General features: G+C 41.9%; 2 protein-coding genes across 2 annotated transcripts in view; one reads left to right on the top strand and one right to left on the bottom strand.

Moving 5' to 3' along the window:
• Window positions 1-393: 393 nt before the first annotated feature.
• On the top strand, window positions 394-4,630 carry LOC102311222 (transcription factor Sox-8). Its single transcript, XM_005941762.3, has 3 exons — window positions 394-1,096; window positions 1,840-2,093; window positions 2,187-4,630. The coding sequence occupies exons 1-3, from the start codon at window positions 687-689 to the stop codon at window positions 2,960-2,962; spliced, it is 1,440 nt and encodes a 479-aa protein (XP_005941824.1). The 5' UTR covers window positions 394-686; the 3' UTR covers window positions 2,963-4,630.
• An 83-nt stretch (window positions 4,631-4,713) lies between these two features.
• The window catches only part of LOC102311544 (arf-GAP with dual PH domain-containing protein 1), a 36,894-nt gene continuing 22,982 nt past the window's right edge, over window positions 4,714-18,625 (bottom strand). Inside the window, exons 5-11 of the mRNA XM_005941763.3 lie at window positions 14,333-14,445; window positions 14,078-14,224; window positions 9,458-9,541; window positions 9,161-9,223; window positions 7,493-7,564; window positions 7,185-7,413; window positions 4,714-7,003 (exon numbers count right to left, since the gene is read on the bottom strand). Of these exons, the coding sequence (XP_005941825.1) occupies window positions 6,975-7,003; window positions 7,185-7,413; window positions 7,493-7,564; window positions 9,161-9,223; window positions 9,458-9,541; window positions 14,078-14,224; window positions 14,333-14,445 (737 nt within the window). The 3' untranslated portion in view covers window positions 4,714-6,974. The remainder of the gene's footprint in view (window positions 7,004-7,184; window positions 7,414-7,492; window positions 7,565-9,160; window positions 9,224-9,457; window positions 9,542-14,077; window positions 14,225-14,332; window positions 14,446-18,625) is intronic.

Below are 18,625 nucleotides of genomic sequence, written 5' to 3'. Positions count from 1 at the left end.
TTGTGTGAAAACATATATCTCAGACATGAACTGTAGAAAATATCTGATTCTTTGTGTGTTGCCTATGATGTTTTTAATTTATTGCCTATATCACATTTAAACAAGAGAAGCTTGGCACTTTTATATTCAATTACTTCAAAAAACCCAGTTTCAAAATAATGAAATACATGAAAGTGATTTGATGTGGTAACTAATTATTGTGGAAAGTAGCAATCACAGTGATTTGGTCATTAATATGTGTTCAGAATGATTCATCTCATAAATCATGACATGCTCTCCCCTAGTTAAGCTGGCTTTAAAAGATAAAAGAATCAGAGTCAGTATTAGTATCAGTACTGGCCTTGGATTTACTTGGATACCAAAGTGTGCAGTATCACAGCACTAGACTAACTACTCAGGGGCTCTGAAGAAACTCAAGCTTTGCACAAGCCAATAGGACAAGAGGGGTGGAGTGACATGAGCTCTAAAGTGCTACAAAGAGTAGAATGTAACCGTCCCTCGTCAAAATTTGCCTGGTCCTGGAGGAGGATGTGAGACGGAATGGAAAAATTCAACAGACCAAATCCGGGATTTTGGTTATTTACGCGGGGTTACACTCTTTCTACAAAGTCGCGCGCCTTTACGCAACTAGAGAGCTCTTTGGGATTTTGGAGGGTGGGGGTCAGTAGATCTTTGCAGCACCAAACATGACTGAGGAGAACAAGCCATTGTCACAGCAGGCATGCAGTCCAGCGGGAACCGACGGGTCTGCGTCCCAGCATGGATCGGATTCAGAGTCTCCGGCCTCTCCGGTAAGGCCCGAAACGCAGGAGGCAGCGCGCCCGCCCGGGATTACGCCCAAACTGGAGAGCTGCTCGGAAGACGAGCGGTTCCCTACCTGCATTCGCGACGCTGTGTCGCAGGTGCTAAAAGGTTACGACTGGTCGCTGGTGCCTGTGCCCAGTCTGGGGGAGAGGGGGCTGAAGAGTAAACCTCACGTGAAACGGCCTATGAACGCGTTCATGGTTTGGGCGCAGGCAGCGCGGAGGAAGCTGGCGGACCAGTATCCACATCTGCACAACGCTGAGCTCAGCAAGACGCTGGGAAAGCTGTGGCGGTGAGTACACCTGAGTTTCATCTGATGAGCACCTGCACAGTACTGAAACACTGCGCTGACTGAACATGACTGATCTCTGGAGTTACAGACTCTGGACTCCTCCATGCATCTGCATTTTTGTAGAATTCAATAGATTTTTTTTAAATTACTATGTTACTGTGCGTTTCCCCCCCCTTTTTTTCATTACCACGATTATGTAATGTAAATCTAATATCATGACAGGCCTGTTTTATACACTGAAACAAACAAAAAGGAGAAAGAATTCCAGTAAAATGAGAGAAAACCTGCAGATTGTGCATAAACAAAGCTATTATGGCGGGAATATCATTTTGTGGTTGTGGTAATACACACAGGAACCACTTCATTGTGGCTTTATCTGTACAGTACAAAAAAACAACTGCTAGTTCATCTTTCATGTCTCAGTAACTGTAGATTTTTTAAGAAAAGGAAATATTCATATTCTTTATTTAAGTAAAATAAAGAAGTCCTGCGTTAATGCACTTATGTAAGTAAGTATGTAAGTGGGTATTTCTGTGATGGAGTATTCATATAAAGTAGAATGAAATGGAAAATACACAAAACTGTAACATGTATAGAGTTCTTATGTGATTACTTATGTGAATAACTGTAGTTATTGACATCACTGATGAAAGGAGTCTGTCTGTGGTTTTTTTTTTTTTTTTGCTTCCTGCTGTGTTTGAAACGCCAGCGGTTGTTCTCTGACTTGTCCCTGTCCTCCTCAGACTTCTCTCTGAAACAGAGAAACGTCCCTTTGTTGAGGAGGCCGAGAGGCTGAGGCTGCAGCACAAAAAAGACTACCCAGACTATAAGTACCAGCCTCGGAGACGCAAGAGCAATAAACCGGACCAGGGCGACTGCAGACCTGCGCTGGTCCAACAGCAGCAGCAGAAGCAGGGCTTGTATAAAATGGACCCGGGTGTGGCCAGGCTGGCTGGCACAGGGGAAGTGGAGCAGCATTACCATTCAGACAGAACAGGTGATGAGACTGTGATACTCTTTTCTTTTCTTTTCCCTTTTTTTAGTTAAATGTGAAAAAACTGATTAAGGTTCACTTGATTTTGCGTTCCAGGTCAGTCTCACGGGCCTCCAACACCTCCCACCACCCCTAAAACAGACCTGCACATGGGAACCAAACACGAGAGCCGTCAGTCTGTGGACACAATGAGCTCCAGCGCTGCTCCTCCTCCCAACCGTCAGAACATTGACTTCAGTAACGTAGACATCTCTGAGCTCAGCACTGACGTCATCGGCACCATCGACGCCTTCGACGTTCACGAGCTCGACCAGTACCTGCCTCCAAACAGCCACGGTGCCACTGTTCTAACCCCGCCAGACACCAGCAACCCCTCCGGTACTTTCATCCCACCCAGCACAGACTGTCACGCTCCCAACATCCAAAATTGGACGTCCAAAATGTCTGGTGGGACTTCCGCTGGAATGCCGCTACCCTCTTCCAATTGTGAGACCGACGGGCTGCACAAGGATGGCGGCCAAAAACCTCAGATTAAAACTGAGCGGATGAGCCCGGGTCACTACAACTCCTCAAGTCCTCCACCACCGTCACACCAACCTGAGTATACATCCCTGGGTTCGGGCATCTGTCCTTCCTCCACCCCTACCACCTCCTCGTCTGCCAACCAGTCAGACTACACCGACCTTCAAAACTCCAGCTTCTACAGCGCTTTCTCTGGTTACCCCGCCAGCCTGTATCAGTACCCATACTTTCATTCCTCCCGCAGGTCTTACACCACCCCACTGATCAACAGCCTGGCCTTGGCACCACCTACTCATAGTCCTCCCTCTGGCTGGGAGCAGCCCATCTATACGACCCTCACCAGGCCTTGAAGAAGACAAAAATATATAGCCATATAGACTGACTTCTAACAGACCAAAATTTTTGAACATTGATGATCATTGCCGGCCGTAACTCGCATAGTGTGTCATATATTGCTGCATTTGTTGATTTTCAGGCAAAAAAACTTTAGCTTTTTTGTCCACTTTGAGTACAAACACCTGCAGAGTGACATTTAAACCCGCCCTGGACACCAAAATGTTCCACTGAAATGCCACACTAATGAAATTTCAGCATGAAAGTAGCACCTATTTCAGACAGGGCGTTTTATAACACTTTTCCACACTAAAACTTAAATAGTTTCCTAATTTTTATACACTTTTATTAAAGTCACTTGGAAAGTGACGCGTTTCCAAAGGGCTTCTTATTCCTTCACCAGTAAGAATGTGATTTACATCGACATGACCAGGAGATTGTAACTTTTCTTAATTAGATTAAAAACAGGAGACCTGTAAGCCTTAAAGGCCCACGCCTGCTTAACTGTTTGGTATAGCATGTGTTGCATTTCGTGGTTATGTATGATAGTTGGACAAAATAAAAGATGTTTTGCCGAATTTGTAGTTTACGTAAAAGGAAGTTGTACCTGTGAGCAGGAGTTTTGAAGCCCCTCTTGGTCCTATCAGTTGTTCTCTGCAGACCCGGTCCCTCCTGCTGCTTCATTTCCACTGTGACAGCTGCTCCTGCTGAGTTTCCTGTGAGGAGATTAGTTAATTTCACAGTCCAAGCTGCGGCTGTCCTGTCCGTCAGCCACAAGGTTTGATAGGCGGGACAGCTGCGTGAGGTTTTCACAGAGGCACCACACAAGAAACACACAAATTATTAAAGAAGAAAGAAATGTGGGTAAAAACAAGTCCTACACTCAATGGCTGTGTAGACCTGCTATACTGACAATAAAAAATAACCAAAAATGAAGCTGAGGTTGTGCTTATTACGTCCATGTAAGGACTGCAGTGCTGTGAAGCCGCAGGTTCACTAAGAATGAATGTTTGCCACATGTTCCAGCCACTCAGTGACCGTGGTATCTTTAGGACAAACACACCCGTTTTTAAACACTTCCTGTGTGGGTCTGAGCCGGCTGCTGCAGCTCAGTGGCTCCCTGTCTCAGCAGTTTACCGTGACAACCCAGGTGCCAACGACAACAAGGGCGCCAGACAGAAGAGACATTGATTTATTCACATGTGCGTACGGCCCTGGAGCCAACGTGCGGACGTTTGTGGAAGAGTGGCGAGATCATCAGGTGACATTTGCACCAACAGACCTTCAGTTAAGTCTTTATTCTGTGGTGAGTGTGCAACTTCACACATGCCAAGCTCCATTTGCTGCTGACCAGTGAGCCCCATCCACTGTAAAACGAACTGAGCTTCTAACATGTCACTTGAAAATTCAGGCTGTTTATTTGAGTTTAAAGGAGGGAACTGAACATCTATCATTTCATTCAGTGATCCCTGTGATGAGTATATGTCTTAAGTAGGTCCACATGAGGGGAATTATGACATTTTGCTTTCTCACTAAGAGAGACATGAGCATATTCACACCACCCTTGGCTCTGGGTATAGTGTTGCATTCGATGGCAACTGTGAAGCTGGAATTTCTGAAGTTCTCCAGAAAACAAAAAATAGTGGAAAAAAACCACCAGAAATTGACTTTCCTACTCAATAACTTTCAAGGTTATTTTTTTAAGGCTTCTACCTCTTTGTATCATTTTTTTCAAATTGGGAGCTCAAAAACTAGGCTAACTCTCAAATAGCGTTTGAGCTTCTAATGATTTTAATTAAATATGTCATCAATTAAAAATGTCACTCAAGCTTTTACCAATCGAATAATCAGTTTTGATTTTGTAGTCATGTGATCAGTAACCATATGATATTAAGTGTTCCACTGTTTCAGATGTGTAACAGTCTGGGGTCAAGTAAATGAAGTCCAAGTCACACACCAGCCTAGAGAACAGTCGACAACCATCTCGCAACTATAAGAAAATTGTTGTGCTCCCTGACCGGTTGGCAAGTGGTTGCTGGAGGTTGGTGGTAGTTGCTCTGAAATCGATTCCTATATATTCACACATATCAGTGCAACCACTGGTTGCAAGGAAAAAAATGTGCATTTCCTGCCTGGTTGCTGATTATTTTGGCTGCTAACAGATTGCCACAGTTAGCACAGAAATACACAGGAGCTAGTGAAACTCTAAAAAGTGTGTCATAAGCCAGAAACAAAGACTGTCTGGCTTTAAAGTAAACGTTACTTTGAATGCTCTCTGGTTTGCACGACACATTTTTTAATTCTAAAAAGGATTGGCTAGCATTGTGTTTGTGTTTGCAGATAAGTAAGGGTCTTCCATGCAAACTATGGGCAACTTTGACTAATAACCAAAGCAGAAAGTTTTCACTGAATGACAGCCAGCAACCTTCTGCAACCATTTTCCAAGCGGTCAGAGAATATATGATTATATTATTATATTTTACCTGTGACACCAGAGACACATAAGGATGTGTCGATTTCAATATAAAACTACCTCTCACTCTGACAGTGGTTAACACTGCTGCCTCAGAGCAAGAAGGTCCAGTAGCTGTTCACGATGTGGACTTTGTATGTTTTGTCTGTAAGTTAAGAGAATGGATCTCTAACTCTCTTTCAGTAATTTCCCAGCAGTGTAGTATCCTTCTGGACTAAAGTGTCAGTATATTTTTTTTTTTTGCCATCTGTTTGTACAAACTGCTTCAGTTTACATTAATGTCCCCCACATGCTCGCACATGATTCACATCGCCCTGTGAGCAGTGGCGGGGTGATAAAAGAGCTCCACCTAGTGGAAGAATTGGGGAGCACTGGCAGCCATGCTCAAAAAGACAGTACTTTCAACAAGTGTATTTGTGTATTGTTGTCAGCCATGGTTTAGTTTAGACTTTTGTGCACCAATCAGCATTCAAGGTTACTTGAAAGCAACAGCAGATGGATCAGTGTGTGGAAAACTGTTGAAAGACAACAGAGAAGAGGGAACACGGAGGACAATCCAAAACACCGGCAGCTCATTTCAGGATCCTTTGTATTGATTTTATAATGAAACAAACTATCACTGTGATTTAAGGATCAACACAACCATGTGTCTTTAAAACAAGATGCAAAGATTAAACGAAACGTCTGTAGAAGTGTCATATAAATTACAATCCTGTCACATTACAATCCTGGAAAGCAGCGATAACCGTCTACGATGACTCAGTATGTTCAACAGTACAAATAAATAAGAGAACATCTGTCAGATTGAGGTTTGAAAGGTAACCCTGCCTGGATGCAGATATGCCACCTCGTGCTGCCGAAACAGCAGAGGTGCTCACTGAGAGATTGTTGTGTGTATGTTTGTGTGTTTCGTATGCATATTTGTTGTTAACAGCACTTTGCAGATTTCAGGTTTACCAGGGTTTTAGTGCGGGAGGTTCAACCTCACAGTGTCCTCAATGAAAAACGTCGCACGCACACAGAATAAGCCACTGTCATCAAAACTGTACATTCAATAAATTAACAATGCATTGTCTTTGTTAAGCAACCAGTGAAATGACTCTAGATTACATAATTACATTAGATTACAGACAGAATGAACCATTCACAAGACAAAAAATTCTGGGTGGGAAGGGGGAGGAGGAGCTTGTTGCAAGGGGAAGGGTCCACATGGCTGAGGAGAGGAGAGGAAAGGGTTTCTGATGTGATAATGTACAACACAAGGTTGGTAAGCGCAAGAGTGATGACATCATCTACCCTTTGGCCTTGGATCACCCCATGAGGGGCCTCGAGTCCCGTTAGAGTTTTAGGCTTCCTACACGAGACAGACTGGAGTCCTGCCGGTGTTTCCTTTCCTTTCTTCGTGTTTTCCCATCTCGGCCCATCCCTAAAACCCCTCGTGACCCATAAGACCCACCCCGCCTCTTCTAGCCATGGTCAGTGGTCGCACGCTGGGGCCGTCTCTGATCTGAATGAGACCGGGCTGGTCCAGTTGAGCGCTTGGTTTCCAGCAGATTTCAAGGCTTGTGTTTGAAATGGGCCTCCACTGCAGGGACACAGAGAAAACGACTTTCAGTAACAGGAAATTCATTTTTTTTTCGTGTTTCGCTTATAGTCCGTATATTATGGTAGGATTTTAAAGCTTTATACATGCCCTTTCCCCCACAACAAAACATGCAAAAAAAATAAATAAACCATTTTAGGACTCTAATGTTTTACTTAATGACCTGCGTACTCCTGTGGCCTCATTGGTCGATTTATGACCCTCTGGAAAGCGGCTATCCAGTCCTGTTGCTCGGCCTCAGTCTCACAGGCAAAGAGGAACTTCCTGTCTGGCGTGACGATGGTGATGCCGTGGTTCCAGTGGTAGCCCTGTGTGGACGGAGGCAAGCCAGCCAGGACAGTGTAGCTGTTCTCCTTGCTGCCAATGAACACCTCCCCACGGGCGTAGGCATCCTGAGGGACAGAAAGACAAACTAAGCAAGCCACAAATGAACCAAATCAAAAGGTTGGGTCGATGCAGCGCTCTTCTTACCAGAGGGTCTTTGAAATACATGAGCCGCCTGTCATCCATCGTAAACCACCTCTTCTTGAAGCCCTCAGTGTGCTAACGCAGAGTAAGACAGACAGTACATTTGTTGAAAGGAGGGAGACAAATGCACATTTTGTCACTTATCATAAGACATGAAGATGAAGTTTTGTTGTAACTTGCAATACTCACTCCTCCCTAAACTCAAAGAAACTGCTTCCAATACAGGTAAAGAAAAACAATCATAATTTTACCACTAGGGAGAAAAAAGCTCCAAAATTCCAGAATTTCTTCTTTCGTTTTTAGCTTTTATAATACATACTGTATATAAAAGATTACATAGCCACTGTGACTCGAACTATTAGGCTGTCAAGTACCGTTTTGTGGAATCAGACGTCAAGATGTCATTAACAATTGTTGGGTCTTACTGAGAAACTGAAAAATGCTGCAGCATCAATCACAAAGTAGCCACGCCCTAAATCATATTCTGCTTCGTCGTTTGTTTCACTTTAACAAAGTCACCATCATGCTGTATTAAACCAAACTAGTATCTGAGACTATTTGAGAAAATAAATTGAGTGAGCAGATGACTCCTACACAGCCATACTTCTTCTTGCAACCTATAGACTGTATACAAAGGATGGATGGAGCTTCCTGGCCTGAAAAAGTGAAAGCCATTCTTTCTAATGGTCAACAGGAAGTGACTACAAAAAACTGGGTCTACACAGCTTTGGCAACAAGGGATAAGAACACCAAAGGCAATTAATACCTTGTTTGTTTCAATAAAAGAAATACTGGAGAGAAACTTAATCCAACAATAGCAGGTGTAGTCAGTAGGGTGAGTGGCATGAGAGAGTGCACTAGCGTGTTTTTGGAGCAACCTAAATCCAAATGGGAGAACCAAGCAATAAAGCTCCAAATCTTTTTGGATACAACATGAAGCTTATTTTGTAAACAATGTTCCCGGTTTGATTTTTGGGTGACTCGATTTTATAATTGACAAGTAGCTAGCCTATGAGTGTACACTGTCCCTAAGTTTCTTAGCCTCATGCACCCTTCACTTATCGGGTCAGGTTTTAATGAAAGTCAAAATTCCAGCTTCACCCGACAACATTAATAAGTAATTTTTTAATATTTATAATATATGCTATGATCAGAGGAGTCGCCCCCTGCTGGTCATTAGAAAGAATGCATTTTAACTCCCTTTCATTTTCAGACTGACAAATTACGCCCATCTTTTATTTACAGTTAATGAAATCTGCATTTGTTCCATCACTTTCACTACTGCATTTTCAAACTTACATATTTTCTTAAATAATTAATTACAATTTACAACACAGCTAGCCTTAGCTTTAGGCATTACTCAGACTTAATTAGGTCAGTCTGGTTTATGGTTGTAATGGTTCACAGAATGAGAAAGAAGAACAATAATTGTAATCGCTAATGTTTACTTTTTTTATTGCAGAATTCTGAACAGATTTACTCCCTTGAGCCTCCATAACCTTAAAAATAATTCCAGCAGAAGAAACCAGGAGGCTAAAAGATTAGGAACCAATGCACTACTCTGAACCTGGAGACACTTTGGCCATATTTAGGTCACCTGAACACTGAAACTCAGGTGTAACTGATACTATCATCCTTAGTTCACTATAGAGGGATGACTACAGCACCAACCTTTGGACCCGTTTTCTCCATAAAGCCTTCCTTCATAAAGCTTCGGGTCAGTTTGGGCACCAGCTGGAGCAGCAAATAGACAAAAGAGAATCATGTAAAGATAAAAGAAAAAGCATGCATGAAATATTAAAAAACTGCCCTTATTTCAGCATGGACATGTGCAGTGGGATCAGAGGCGTCAAGACTGCCATGCAGTAGAAAAGCATCATGAACAGACACCTCTGAGAATGCTGTTTATTTTTTGAAACTATAAGCTCAGTAACAGCGATGCGCATGCTTAAATCACACCATCCTCACCTCTTCGTCACTCGCTCCCGGGAAGGCAACCTGCAGGTAGTGGAACCTGGCAGCTCTGATAGCATTGAACCAGTCGACCATCTCCTGCAAAGGACAAAAAGCTCTCTCAGTGGAACCATGCCCTGCCACACTTCATATCTTATTCATTCTAATCCTTCATTTCTGTTCTGAGTAAATAAAACAGATTTTGGATGAAGGTATCTGTCACACACAGCAGAATGAATTCCAAGGCGTGCGTTGCTGCGTGGAAGCTGCAGCGCTGTCGATAAATCCGCTACAAAACGTGAGAGTGACAGGGATGCTGAATGAACCCAGTGAACCCTTCCTGTGACAGCAGGCAGGAACTCTAATGCACCAGCAGAGGGAGCAGTGCACCCTTTGTCATTCTTACTCCACCAAATGGCTTTAAAACCTCTCCGTTTCTTCTCTTTCATCTGTTCAGCTTTGATTATGTCTCCCTCTAATTCTGTTTCAGCCCCAAATCCCAGTAACATAGCAGCAACGTGAGGCTCAGCAGTGTAAAACTCTCAGGAACACACACCGTCAGTTTAAAGGTTGAAGTGCAGAATTGTATTCAGGGAGGAAGTGTAATGATGGACAGCTTATCTTACACATAGCAGGGCTATAAGATGTCAGATATGGTTGTTTGTGTTGTTCAGTAAGCTAACGGTGTTTGTTTGTTTGTATCTTTCAGCGTGTAGTTTGATCATTGGGCAACCATAGCTTACGATACCATATTTACTGCAGTGTCTAAGAGCTCTATCACTATCTTACACATTCACAGCTACTTTATTAGGTATACTTGTTCAGCTGCTCATTATTGTATCAACGGTTCAGGCTGGTGATGGTCCTGTAATAGCACACTTTAGGCCCTTTAGTACCAGCTGAGCATCATTTAAATGCCACAGTCCATTTGAGAATTTCTGCTAACCACGTCCATCCCTTGACCTCAGTGTTGCCATCTTCTGATAGCTGCTTTCACGTTAAAAAGCTCAAATCATCTCAAACTGGTTCTTTGAACGTGACACTGAGTTCACTGGACTCTAATGGTCTCCACAATCACCAGATCTCAAGCCAGCACCTTTGGGATGTGGTGGAGCAGGAGAGTTACATCACGGATGTGCAGCCAACAAATCTGCGTGCAAACGCTGCGTGATGCTGTCATGTTAGCATGAAACAAAATCACTGAGGAATGTTTGCAGGACTAGATGAATCTACCCCATTAGGAATTAAGGCAAAAGTCCTTCTAATGTGTGTCTAATAAAGTGGCCGGTGAAGGCCTACTGTTGGTCATACAAACAAAAACATTTAGAATGCTCTAACCACTGGATAACTGTATGCAGAGGAAGAAGGAGTCACAGAATATGCTCAGTGCCGATATTTTACAGTTTTTCCAAATGATATCTATGTGACCAGCAGCAGTGGCAGATCAGGGTGTGGGTGTTGGGCGGAGGGGCGGGTTAGTGTGTGCAGACATTATCATCCATCCATTTACTTTTATGAGAAGAAAAATGCCTGTCAGGAGCTTTATTGGACTGAGCCGTTACCTCTGGGAGCGGAAGGGCTACAACACCTGTGAACACACCCTGCACCTTAATAACAATGAACTGGCCTAACCTAAGAGAGCCTGCAAACATTACTCACTATTTGCATGTCCTTAACACTTACTCAGAGTCAGATTCAAATGTTCTGACCCTCAATCAAGCAACAGGTGTGGCTGCATTTTAGGAAGTTGACACTCGACGCTTTTGTCTAAGAACATGGCTTTGATTTTGTATTACAACTGGCATATTTCATCACCTTTGGTATAACAACTGGCTAATCCAGCACTAGCTTCAGCGCTGGTGTCTGTAGCAGCTATAGCCAGACCAACCAGACAAAACATGATTTCACAACTAGAATGATTCATTACTCCCCAGGACTTGAGGCCTCTTCACATTTTTCTCTCACTAGGTCTGAAATCCCATAAATATGTGCAGGTGCTTACTGTTGTCATCATTTCAGTATCAAATCATATTAAAATAACAGTTAAAAGTTAAGATTTAATTTGATGTAAATGCTTGTGTTTTAATTAAGGTTAATAAGCCTAGCAGGTGGAGCGCACTCAGTGCATTCTGACTGATTTAATTCATTTCGTGATAACAGGCAAAACTGTAGCGATCACAGCTATTTTCATCTTAATATAACATCCTGGTTTTTGAACAACTGGCTGCTTCCAGGACTGTGCACAAGTCTAGATTTGCCCCTAATTTCTTTACACCTCGCTCCTCCCTACCTCTCTTCTGCCCGCTCACTTCGACCCTCTTCTTCTGTTCAGCTTGCTGTGCCTTCTTTCCGCCTCACTGTCATGGTAAAAATTATTGCAATTTTTTAAAAAGTGGTCTGAATGTTTTCAGCACAATATTTTGTTGTTGTTGTTGTTGTTAAGCCACTTAACACTGACTTATGAATCATGCAAGCATAAAAAGCAAAGCTCAAGGAAACGCACGAGTGTTCTTTCGACACAGAACAGACAGCTTAGCAAAGAACTAATTGTATTTTAGACACTTTGTTTCCAGCAGCCTGTCACTAAAGTGCAGAATTTGTTAAAAAATCTGAAAAATGGCAAAGATAACACAATGGGACAAATATAAAATAGTATAATTAAACCAAGATGATAATTCTCAAAAAGCAATTCGCTGAAAACTTGGAATATCTCATCATGGTGTGGCTTTAAGAAAAATGGACAAAAGAAGAAGTGGCAAACCTAAAACACTATGTTCAGAAGATGACCAGTCTATGAACGTTGTGTCCTGGTTTTGCTCATTGGGCTGTACAGGTGACCCACATACTGCCTTTACCTTACCATATAAAACACCTTAAGGTGCCTGCTGTTGTGATTTGGAGCTATATAAATAAAGGTCCAGAGAATTCTCATTCCCAACGCGTAACATACTGACGATTTATCACAGCCCGAGGCGTCTCATAAGGACGCGGAAGGGTACATTTCGCGTTACTATGAGACGCTCCGGATTGTCAATTGAATCCAATAGAATGGCGTTTGAGGCGGTAACACATACTTAGAGCAGAGGCTCCAGCCGTCCATTCCAGTCCGAGCCCTAACCCTAACCTTAACCCTATCAGATAGTGTTTTCCAAAGTGATTCATGATCAGAACGTAAAACAAAGGTACATGTACAAATTCATTCATCACCCCTGTTCTCCAGGAACTTCACTGCCTCCGTGTGAAATTCCAGATAGTGTACAAACTTCTTCTGGTCACCTTCAAGGTCCTTCATAACCTCGCTCCTCCCTACCTCTCTTCTGCCCGCTCACTTCGACCCTCTTCTTCTGTTCAGCTTGCTGTGCCTTCTTTCCGCCTCACTGTCATGGTAAGCAGGGCCTTCAGCTGCTCTGCTCCCAGGCTGTGGAACTCTCTACCCCAGGTACAGTGGAACGCCGACTTACGAATATCCCGTTAAACGAAAAATTCAAGTTACGAAGGCACTGAACGGCAATATTTCTGCCCGTGTTACGGCAAAATGCCCGTGTTATGAAATCTGCTGGCTCTGATTGGCTGAGCCTAGAATGCCTACAATGCCGTCCGAATCATGTGACAACCCCTTGGCTTTCGTACTTGCGCTTCGCTGTTCCGCTTAAACGACGTATTGTTGTTGCCGTTAGCAATTAGCCTATCGTTCACTCAAAAGGCGCGATGGGTGCTTCGACTTACGAAAGACCCTCGGGAACGAATTAATTTGGTAAGTTGGGGTTCCACTGTATAAGAAACCTTGATTCTCTCCTCCATTTTAAATCCCTACTCAAAACCCATCTTTTCAAATCTGCATATTCACTGTGAACCTGTTGTTTGTGTACGTTATCTTGTGCTCTTGTTTTCTTATTTTTCTTCTGTCATTGTTCTATTTATGTTGTTTTATTCTATGTTAAGTTCCATTTGTATATTATTATTATTTTTTATTATTATTATTATTATTATTATTATTATTATTATTATTATTATTATTATTATTATTATTATTTTATTATTATTATTATTATTATTATTTCAAAGGCTGTCATGCCTCCAAACGCGAAACACACCAATGATTTGAATGAGAACATGTTGTACAATTCACTTTATTTAAACTGAATTAATGTTGATGCAGAAGCCTGGTTTAAATTTGCCCCAAGGCCTTCTCCTTCTGGTCTTTCTCCCAGGTTTTCTGTCTTCTCTCCAATAAAAGCTAAAAAACAAAGAAGCTTTAAATGTCCTTGGAGAAGCGTGGAGAACTGTTCCTGAAGACTGAAAGAAAGCTGCCTAAGACACTCCAGGCTGTGGTGGAGACTTTCAAGCTTGTTAGAATTGTACAAACTCCCAATTTTCCAGATTCTTAGCAAAATATAAAGAAATGATGGAGGGCAAAGACTTTTGCACAGTATTGTGCTTTGTTCATAATCTAAGGCATAGTGTCCTCAAATGAAAGTCTGCACTCTGCCATCAGAGTCATCTTTTGAGGCCACAGATCTCCTCTGTGCTATTTTTAAAGCTCCGCGCGTGAGAAGCAGAAGCCCGTCATTTTAGTGTACATAGTAATTTGGAGTTACTTGTGCAGAAATGTGTGTAATACATGCACGTGCGTACCTTGGCGTCGCTGTGGTAAACAAAGATGTTCCTTGTGCTGTTGTCTTTCAGGTAGGTGATCTGCAGTCCGCAGGGGTTGCCAATCTTGGCAGGCTGGAAGGTGGCATTGAGGGTTTCTATTTTCATTATTGCCTTGGGATCTCTGGCCTTGACAGGAGCAGGAGTAAACAATGAATTGTAAAAGTCTCACATTCCTCAGTATGGCTGCTGTGCACCAAAGAGAAATTCTGCTATTGGCTGTATCGTGTTTCTTACATCCTGCTTGTTGAAGTATTTCAGCGCTCCCTCCCTCTCTGACAGGACAAACTTTCTGCTAAGAAACTGACCGTTGTCTCTTCCTCGTTTCCATAGAAACCCCTCTCGGTACCCTGGGTAGAAAGAAAAAAAGAAATAAATGTGTGTGTGTGTGGTAGGGGAGCTGGTACCATAAAGCCTTTATAGGAGACAGGAGATCAAACAGAGGAGACGTTTACAACAGTGATGGGGAGATATTGTAACTGGTTGGTGTCAGATGATACTTCAGTTAAGCTGAAATCAAAGATCGTTTGAAATCTCATTTATGCAGACAGCGAGGAAAAGGAGACGGCGTGCAAGGGCGAGAAAACACAGCAGAGCGGGAAGAAACAAACAGGGGAGGGGGTAAAAAAACAGCGTGAGTCAGCGCAGACGGTTTTTATTGTTTCTGTACATAGAACATGCTTTCCCATGTTAATGACATGCCGCACTATTTGTAGCCCTGTTATGTTTTCTTCTTCTCCTTTGGTCTATTTCAGTAAACCCCTCTGACTCACGCTGCCTCTTCTTCTTGCTTTTATCTTCTATTTCTGTCGAGCTCTGATGTGTTTTTTTGTCTGGATCTATTTTTGCGAGTTAAAATTATAGGAAGCGTAACCGGGTAGTCCTCCAAAGAAGCAACTAATTTACATTCAAGATGAAACTGAAATCCCTACACTGGGGAGGACAAATAAAGAGAGGGGGTTACGCTAAATAAAGTTTAGAAATTTCAATGAAATTCGAATTTGTCAAAAATTTCCCAAGTGCTTTTATAAAAGAGCAAGGGATTTTCAGCATAGCATTTTCTTTAAAGCTGAGACAGCATCATGCCGAAAACAAAAGCAATCAGTTTAGACTTTGTTGATGGTCACAAAGCAGAAGATGAACATACAAGATGATTAGAGTGTTTCAAAGTGTTTCAAAGTGTCAAGAACTGGAAAGAGAAGTAATATCAAGAAATTCAAAGACAGTCACAGAGTACAGAACAACCCTCGCAGAGGTAGGAAACAGAAGACTTCAAAGACTAGAAAGAAAAGTAGCGAGAGATGTGACTAAAGACCGCAGAGCAACTGCCAGGACACGAGCGAAGGACTCAGCCAAGTAGGAATTGTAGAGGACAAGACAATCACCACAACCCTGTACAGAACATGTATAGACTCAGAGGCTGAACCAAGAACTTCATTCCACAACCTGGATGCACACTGCAAGTTCGTCTGATCGGATGAAACTAAACTGAAACTCTCTGGCCACAAAGATGCTGCTTATGTTTGGAGAGAAAAAGGAAGAGGTGTACAACCTAAAGAACACAGCCCCCACAGCAGTGGTGGGAGTATTATGCTGTGGGATTCTTCATTGTGTCTAGTCATGAAGAAAGAAGAATATGTGATGATTTAAAAAAAAACCTCAAGCAGTAAGCAGAAAAACTGGGTCTGGATCTTCCAACATGGCAATGACCCAAAATATACGTGAACAAACGCTCCTGGTGAAGAACCAAAGTAAGCGTTACTGACTGGTCTGCACAAAGGCCGGACTTGAATGCTATTGAAAATCTGTGGGAGGAACTAAAGACCAAGGTCCATCTTGGAACACCACCAAATTTGGAGGAAGTCGAGAGATTCACCAAAGAGAAATGGGCTCGTTGAGAACTACAAGTAACAACTGCAGTCGAATTCTGTCCTCATCTGTATGAGGATTGTTTCACCTGCACTTACACGACTATTTAATCACACAGGTAGTTTCATTTGTTAAGCTATGAAGAGGCCAATGAAAACACCGCACTGTGTCAAAAGCTTCTCCATTTCCAGGAAAGGTTTCAGTGGGTAACTGAAAAACCTCAATATTGCCGCAGTGGTAGCGTTTCTGGATAAATCAATGTTTTTTAAAATGAAACTATTTTCACATACACAGTTTAGTTTTCGCGGTTGATTTTATTCGCCAGCATTTTTTTGGGTGGAAGCATAAATGCCACCTATAAATAAAACCAAACATGGTCCATCACAACCGAAAAAAAAATCAACAAAAAGATGACGGCTGCTGGTAAAATAAACTGAAAAGCAGAGGTCAGCGATAACTATTACAACACAGTTTTATGACATAAACAAAAGGCAAATACCACTGCTAATATAAAAAAATAAGCTTACATAAAATTATGAACTGCAGCTTTACAGTTAAAAAGCTTGAGGAGTCATTTTCATATTCACTCACATTTCTTTACTTTACTGCTGTCTTTTCTATTCTTTTTATTAGCAGCCATTGATTACCTGTGTTCTATCTATTCATCTTCTGCACTCATTCTGCTCCATATATGCATGTGTATGTGTGTGTGTGTTGTGTGTGTGTGTGTGTGTGTGTGTGTGTGTGTGTGTGTGTGTGTGTGTGTGTGTGTGTGTGTGTATGTATATGTCTTGCTGTCTGTGACTTTCCGGCATGAAACATCCACCTACACTGGCATTACCTCACCAATCAATAGCCCTCCTTGTCCCCACCCTCGCCTCCTTCTCTGACCTTTTTTTTCTCCTCCTCTTCTTTGCTTAATAGATCAATGTTGGTCACTGTGCATTCCAGGTTACTGCATAAAGTCAATCTCAAACACACACACACACACATATATTTATGTACATGCACCTCAAAATGAATGATGACGTTACCACAAAGGCACAAATAGAGATGACAGAATGACTCATATCATTACACTCTGTTGTGTGTGTGTGTATTTGCATTTGAGTGTGTGAGGGTGAGGTCACTGCAAGCCAATCAGAAAGCACCATCTTCATCAAGATGTGAAATGTATACTAGTACTCTACCCTCAGCCTCCACACACACACACACACACACACACACACACACACACACACACACACACACACACACACACAAGCAAGCATACTCCTTTTAATGGCAGTTCCATTCACCAGCAGTGACAATTACAATGTCATTGCACGAATATGCTTTTAACCGCAAACATATACCACAACCATTTAGGAGGAGAAGGATGAAAATAATTGTCTGAGAGTCGTCAATGGATGTTTCAGGGTAATTGAATTTGTGCTACTGGCATCCACGGGGAAATGTTTACCCAAGGAGTTTTTCAAGGTTTTGCTTATCGAAGAGTAAACAGTGCAAGCCTGGCACCACAGCAGACCGGCCACTTTGCAGTCTCTTTTTGAGGTATGCTTGCTTGAGCATAGATGTGTTCATCTTATGTAGTTCTAGCTTGAGCGAGCACATTTACTGCTACAAAAAGCCTAAAAGTGGCTATATACATTTAAATGTGAAGACATTAGAGGTAACACACAAAGTACTTTAACCCACGTCCCCAACCAAGTCAGAGTTCATGTGTTTTGTATCCATGCGCCAAAATGCTTCTTGTACAGAATTACCAAAAACTGCAGTTCCTCTAAATGGCCACTTGAGGCTGATTACGAAATAATAAAATTCAAATATTTACAGCCTCTTACAAAAAGGTTTTTTTCTCTATAGTTAAAGTATAATAAAAGCAATAAAAGATGATGCATAATATATAGGATAATATACGACTTTTAAGATAAATACTGATATTTGATGATTTAAAAATCTGACATTCCAACATGTCAGCTGATATTTTTTTTCTTTTAGACAAATGAAATATAAACAGATTTTCTTAACATTTGTTATGTGTAGCTATTTATTTTATCCTTTACGCTCTGCCTGACTCTGCTTGGATCAGCTGATTGTTGTGTTTGTGTAGTTTCAAACACATGTTCACCAGCAGGAAAGTTACGTTGCGCCCTCTGATGGACAAACTATGCAACGTCATCCGTCATAACATGGCTGAAGGGTGTTTCTCTCTCTCCTCTTTACATTTAAATGTTCACTTACCGACTTTTATAAATGTAGCTATATCAGCAAATTATTGCTAATCGATATTAGCAAATAATATCAGCCTGCCAGTAAGTCTAGCTTTATAGCTATCATCCCCAGTTTCTTTGGATGGATGAACTGATAAATAATATGGCTTACTGTGAGTGCCAGGCTGTCCGAGGAGTTTGTGTTACAGCTTTGGTGAGTAAAGCTGGAATTTTATTGGTCTGATACTAAGCACTAATTATCAGGCATGCAATTCTTATAGGGCCTACATTACAATATAAAGCGCCTTGATGTGACTGTTGTTCTGATTTGGTGCTGTATAAATAAAATTTAATTGAAATGAGTTGAATGCCTCATGAATTGAACCCATTCAGTTTATGAATGCTGCTTTTGCTCCAGAAACCACAAGCAGTATCATAATGATTATGG

Source organism: Haplochromis burtoni, unplaced genomic scaffold (assembly GCF_018398535.1).
Source record: "Haplochromis burtoni strain Fernald_Lab_line unplaced genomic scaffold, NCSU_Asbu1 Contig_308, whole genome shotgun sequence".
Taxonomy (NCBI): Eukaryota; Metazoa; Chordata; class Actinopteri; order Cichliformes; family Cichlidae; genus Haplochromis; species Haplochromis burtoni.
The sequence above is the reverse complement of the archived record's forward strand: the minus strand, read 5'-3'. Positions and strand labels throughout refer to the sequence as shown.

Bases quoted from the DNA above. Each gene is read 5' to 3' on its own strand.
- LOC102311222 (XM_005941762.3), top strand. From the start codon at position 687: ATGACTGAGGAGAACAAGCCATTGTCACAGCAGGCATGCAGTCCAGCG. The intron at 1,097-1,839 runs GTGAGTACACCT...TGTCCTCCTCAG, and splicing joins ACGCTGGGAAAGCTGTGGCG to ACTTCTCTCTGAAACAGAGA. The intron at 2,094-2,186 runs GTGATGAGACTG...TTTGCGTTCCAG, and splicing joins TTACCATTCAGACAGAACAG to GTCAGTCTCACGGGCCTCCA.